The 5,520-nt window shown below is 41.8% G+C and overlaps 1 protein-coding gene across 1 annotated transcript; it reads left to right on the top strand.

The window, feature by feature from the left end:
- The first annotated feature begins 1,059 nt into the window (after positions 1-1,059).
- LOC143851220 (cyclin-dependent kinases regulatory subunit 1-like) lies at positions 1,060-2,210 on the top strand. Its single transcript, XM_077360566.1, has 3 exons — positions 1,060-1,248; positions 1,333-1,393; positions 1,755-2,210. The coding sequence occupies exons 1-3, from the start codon at positions 1,196-1,198 to the stop codon at positions 1,887-1,889; spliced, it is 249 nt and encodes an 82-aa protein (XP_077216681.1). The 5' UTR covers positions 1,060-1,195; the 3' UTR covers positions 1,890-2,210.
- Positions 2,211-5,520: the final 3,310 nt, after the last annotated feature.

Genomic DNA, 5,520 nt, shown 5'->3' with positions numbered 1-5,520 from the left:
TTTTTCTCCTTTTCTTTCTTGCCCAACCAAAGACTTCTACCTTCAATGGAGATTAGGGTTACAAAACGCCTTTAGGATTGGCCACACAAGCAAATCCTAGATGCCTCAAGATCTCTTTTTTGTTTCTTTTTGTTTTTCATACCCGGTAAAAGCCTCCACCGACTCTCTCTTTTAATTAAGAGACGAGTGAGTGGGTGGGGCCACATGGGTATGGTCCCCACAACAGCCCTACCATAGATGCATCTTGAGCCAACTCGACCAAGCAGATTAACGGCTTGGATCATCAAAGTAAATGGCTGCCACTAGTAATTTTGCCCGCAAGCTAAATACACACGCACTTACTATTTTGGTAGTTTTCTACTTGAGCAAAAAGTGAACATAGCACATAGGGTTCTTTGGTGATCAATGGGAAAAATAAAAAAATATGAGCGGGTGGAAGTAGAAGTGGGACACACTTTTTCAATGATCCAAGCCATTAATCTTTTAGAACGTGATATGGATAGTCCATGCATTAAAATCCACTCTCATAAGATGATTGTAACCCTCAAATTTGTGGCTGTTAAATGGACGGTCAGAAATCAAAGAAGCAATGGCCTATTTTCATGTGACACAAATTGGAAGGTTAGAGTAGTGAATTTTGATGTATGACCCATCCATCTCAATGCCAAGCAGATAAACGGTTTGGATCATTTTAAAAATCAGGCCCCACTCGTAGTACAAAACCCATGCTTTCATGATCAGAACCATTGATTTGACAAGCCATCATTGGACGAACAAGATCACTTTCCATGCCAAACAAAGAATCAACGGTTGGAGACATCTTGAAAGGATGTCCTTTTTTTTTAATACACAAAGGGCTAGGATCATCTTATTAGGGTGGGGCCAGGGGAAATAGGCTGGGTTTATGATTGCAGATAAGATTCGCAGACCCTAGCATCTGTGGTGGGTCCATGCATAGTGACCGTTTTCCTTGGATTTTAAAACTTGAAATTTCTAATTTAGAATTCAACGGCTATATTTTTCAAACGGCTATATTTGACAAGCCTCCATTTATTCTTTTCTTGTTCATTTACTCTCTCTGGACAAGACTTTTCTCAATTCTCTCTTTTCTTCATCTTCTCTCTTTTCACCATTTCTTTGTTGGGTTCTTGAGATCAACATTTAAAATCTTAATTTCTGTAGAAAAATATCCAAAATGCCTGAAATTGAGTACTCAGAAAAATACTTCGACGATATTTTCGAATACAGGTCTCCTTTCTTGCATCACTTTTCTTAATCCTTTCAATTTTCGTCCTATTCTTTCTAAATTGGTTTATCTTTCTTTTTTCACAGGCATGTGGTTTTACCACGGGATGTCGCGAAAATCCTACCGAAGAACGTACTCCTTACTGAGGTAATTTTTACAAACTCGTTCATTTTTTAATCAAATTTGACTGATTCCATTATGCCCTGTTCGAATTGCAAGGATTTTGGGAAAAAATTTGCAAAGGAAAAATATTTCTAAAATGTCCTGCATTTTATTCGATACTGGGAAGTGGGAACCAACCATAGTCTAAAATGTTCTACATTTAATCCTGCTTCATATAATTTAGCACTAAATTGTGGAAAGAAAACAATTCCCAAGAAAATCTCTCCATTAGAAATGTTTTTCTTGCAATCCAAACAGGGCCTAAGGAAAATAAACTGTAAACACCTAAATTTTATTTTTGTGTTTTCATAAACCATCCCATTAATTCAATTGATGGGTTTTTCAGGAGGAATGGAGAGGAATTGGCGTGCAACAATCTCGTGGGTGGGTCCACTACGCAATTCATCGGCCTGAACCCCATATCATGCTGTTTAGAAGGCCCTTGAATTATGAACAGAATCAAAAGCTGGTCAGGAACTGAGGATCTGAAAGAGTGAAAATTCCTCCACTTATTTGGGTTTTGTCTTTGAATCCTCATAGGAATCTCTTTATAAGAATGTTTGGGAGTTCAAGTTCTTTGAGGTGTAGAATTTGATATTTTGGTTTGGGTATTGATTTGTATTGGTGGTGTGATTTATGATAATGACTACGATCTGAAATATCAGCAGCTGCTTACAATAAGCATCTTTTGAGGCAAAAGATTAGCTTGTTAAAATCATTATTTGTACCATTTAACATATATCTGGCAAAAGATTTCGGTTACAGAGCCGGGCACCCACTAGAATTAGCAGAGTGCATTTTACAGAGGAGTTCAATGAAGCTTTTGTGGGATCATAAAAGATGCCCTGAAATTGTCTGCTGTTACGTGTAGGGATGCAACTTGGGCGGGTCCAACCCGAACCCGATGGGTTCGACCCGAAAAAAAGGCCAGGTTGGGTTGGATTCCAGTCGGGGTCAGGTTCGGGTTGAAAAACTTGAACCCGAGATGGTTCCGGGTTGGGCTCGGGTTGATGTGTCGGGCAACCTGACCCAACCCGTAACCGGAAGTCTCACTGTAAAAAGTTTGAAATTTGAAATTTGTAATGGCTATTTTTCTCAAAGTTACATTTTATCATTGACATTGACAATTGTCACTCAAAAGTTGACAGCTATCGGTCTCTTTTCTCTTCTAAGAATTGAACGAACCAAGTTTCACCTGTACGAGAGTGAGGTTTTGCAAAACCAACAATCAACTTCCCACTTTGGATGTCCCGTTTGATGATTCCGCTAGTTTAGAAACTAAGGAGAAGGACAGGGGTCGCTAGGTCAGAAAAGCGAGAACTATCAATTCTCCCCAAACAGGATTTGAACCTATGACCAATCAGTTAACAGCCGGCCGCTCTACCACTGAGCTACTGAGGAACAACGGACTTAAGGAAGCCGACTCTCGTTCTTTGGACCAACCTATGACTGAAAAAAATGGGTTTGTCACTTTTTTTTTTCACATACACCGGGAGAAAACGTGACGATAGCAATCCCCTTTGCCTCCCCGGCCGGAGAGCCTCCTGGACAAGGGGGCGGCGGTCAACCATAAACTCTCGAGATGCATATTGATCAATCGATCTCCGCGTCCTGCCAGTTAGCTAAGTAGACTCACTCTACCGAGGGGCAACAAAGGCTGGAACTATTCCTGCCAAAAACAAGGGACCTCCTTCTCATCCTAGGAGTTTGCAGGTATGAGAGAGTCCCCTCTCTGTCTGCCATCAACTCTCGAGATGCATATTGATCAATCAAGGCTGGAACTATTCCTGCCAAAAACAAGGGACCTCCTTCTCATCCTAGGAGTTTGCAGGTATGAGAGAGTCCCCTCTCTGTCTGCCATCAACTCTCGAGATGCATATTGATCAATCGATCTCCGCGTCCTGCCTACACTCACTCTACCGAGGGGCAACAAAGGCTGGAACTATTCCTACCAAAAACAAGGGACCTACTTCTCATCCTAGGAGTTTGCAGGTATGAGAGAGTCCCCTCTCTGTCTCTCTCTCTAAGTTTCTACTACTAAGGAGCACTTCTGCTATTCAATCATAGAATCGATTCCGATCAAGCAAGCAGGATATTGTGGTCCTTTCATCTCTCTGTCTGCTCCATGCTATATAGCCTAAGGATCATGAGCTGGTTGAATGCTAGAATACATGAGATCTGCCCGGTCATTTCGGTAGATGAAGTAGTAGGAGGTCTCGAAGTAAGGGGGCGTGTTAAGTTGAGAATTTCGAACATTGTAGCATTCTTTTCTAGGTTGGGGTTTGAGTTTCTAAGTTTCCAGACCTCTGATGGTGAATATACACCAAATCAAATGACGCATCGAGCGAGACCATTCTGTTCCATTGTGAATGAGATACGTTCGTTTTCGACCAATATCTACTCATATCTAGCTTTGTATCATTTTTTAACACAGCGATCAACAAGCTGCAAGTAGCAAGCGGAGGCTTTGACGCCGTAGCGCACTGAAGTTGCAAGTAGCTTCAAAAGAATGCCTGACGCTAGCGCCATAAACGCCCTTCTTAGGTTAGTAGCGTGAGAGGGGCCCTCTCACGTAAGGCGCGCCTGACTTACCATACTAAGAAGGGCGTGAGAAGGGCCCTCCATTAGTAAGGATAGGGTAGAACAAGACTTACCAAAAAGAGCGCGCTACGGCCCTATTAGCCCTTCTCACGTATGGGGACCTACGCGACTTGCCAACTTCCCTTACTAATACTATACTAATAGGGCGTGATAATATAGGGGGCCCCCACTTGCTTCAAAACTTTTACTAATAGGGCATCCCCCCCCCCCCTAATTAGCCCTTATTAGTATAGATTGTCAGGCGCGCAACGGCTTTTCAACAGCCAGCAAGCCTTACGTGAAAGGGGGCTTCAAAGTCCTCTATTAGTAAGGCGTGCGTTAGCGCTTCCGTTTTGAAGCAGGCTTAACAGCAGCCTACGCTTGCAGCTCGCTTCGGACTGTGCCTTGATCTCCGGCCATGAATCAAAGATTCCTCCTGGTGAGTAGGGCCGTGCCGTGAAGGAAACGGCAAAACGAGGTTGCTTGCTCTCAGTCTCAGCCTCCTTATCAGAACAGAACGCTCCTTCCGCAACGCAAGGCCGATATGTTTCGTAGCAGCCAAGGATTAGTTCGATCCATTAGGTTTTTAGATTTGTTTAGAAAAGAAACGATTAACAAGAAAATATCTTTGATTACGATTAAAAGGAACAATATCAAATAGACCAAGATCAAATTTCTGATCATTTCTTGGTGAACATGATCTGCCATAATATCTTCGATCCCTACATTTATGTGCCAGAATAAAGAGATTAGGTAGGGAAGTTTATACTTTTTTTGAAATGCTAATCAAAGGGGGTGGGAAAGCAGCAGTCATTCTTTGGAAAAGCCCGGTTCTCTTTGTCTTCGAGCTTTCATTCCTCAATCCACTTATTTGTTCCTTCATATACCTCCCCACCAATAGATAGAGACAAATGGGAATAAGCGACCCACGTCTACAAAATGCCAGTACCATGCAGTTGCTTCAAAGCCAACGTGATGCTCCTTGGTCAGATGACCAAGATATTGGCGAATGCCACATATGATCGAGAAAAGAGTACCTATAATCACATGAAAACCATGAAAGACAGTTGCTGAGGAAAAGGTAGAACCATAAATACTATCTGAAATAGTGGAGGGTGCTCGGTAATATTCCATTCCTTGAAAGCCAGTGTGAAATCCGAGTAGTGACTTGGTTTGGCAACCTAGAGGGGAGGTGAATATGATGTTTATAAAACTTTTGCCTTTTGAAAATTTTTACTAATTTCACCCTAATTTTATCCCTCGGTTAATTAAGTTGAATTAGTTAAGCTTAACCAATTTTCACAAAAGTTTATAAGCTTAAAAAAACCTTGTTTAAACAACCAACTTAATTAGGAGATTTAGTGGGCTAATTAGCAATGTAAAGATATTCACGTTGGATGGCAATGCTAACTCACTCAATTCTAAATAATAAGACAAGCACGAATAAGAGTGGGAGAGGGAGTGAGAAATTGAGAAATACCAACGCAAGCGACACAAGGATTTATAGTGGTTCGGCCAACGGCCTATGCCAC

This window comes from Tasmannia lanceolata, unplaced genomic scaffold (genome assembly GCF_043159265.1).
Source record: "Tasmannia lanceolata isolate RefF3 unplaced genomic scaffold, GAP_Taslan_0.1 ptg000018l, whole genome shotgun sequence".
Taxonomy (NCBI): Eukaryota; Viridiplantae; Streptophyta; class Magnoliopsida; order Canellales; family Winteraceae; genus Tasmannia; species Tasmannia lanceolata.
This window is presented reverse-complemented; position numbering and strand designations above follow the sequence as displayed.

Excerpts from the sequence above, each read along its gene's own strand:
- LOC143851220 (XM_077360566.1), top strand. The coding sequence starts at position 1,196 with ATGCCTGAAATTGAGTACTCAGAAAAATACTTCGACGATATTTTCGAA. Across the intron at positions 1,249-1,332 it reads GACGATATTTTCGAATACAG|GCATGTGGTTTTACCACGGG; the intron begins GTCTCCTTTCTT and ends CTTTTTTCACAG. Across the intron at positions 1,394-1,754 it reads AGAACGTACTCCTTACTGAG|GAGGAATGGAGAGGAATTGG; the intron begins GTAATTTTTACA and ends TGGGTTTTTCAG.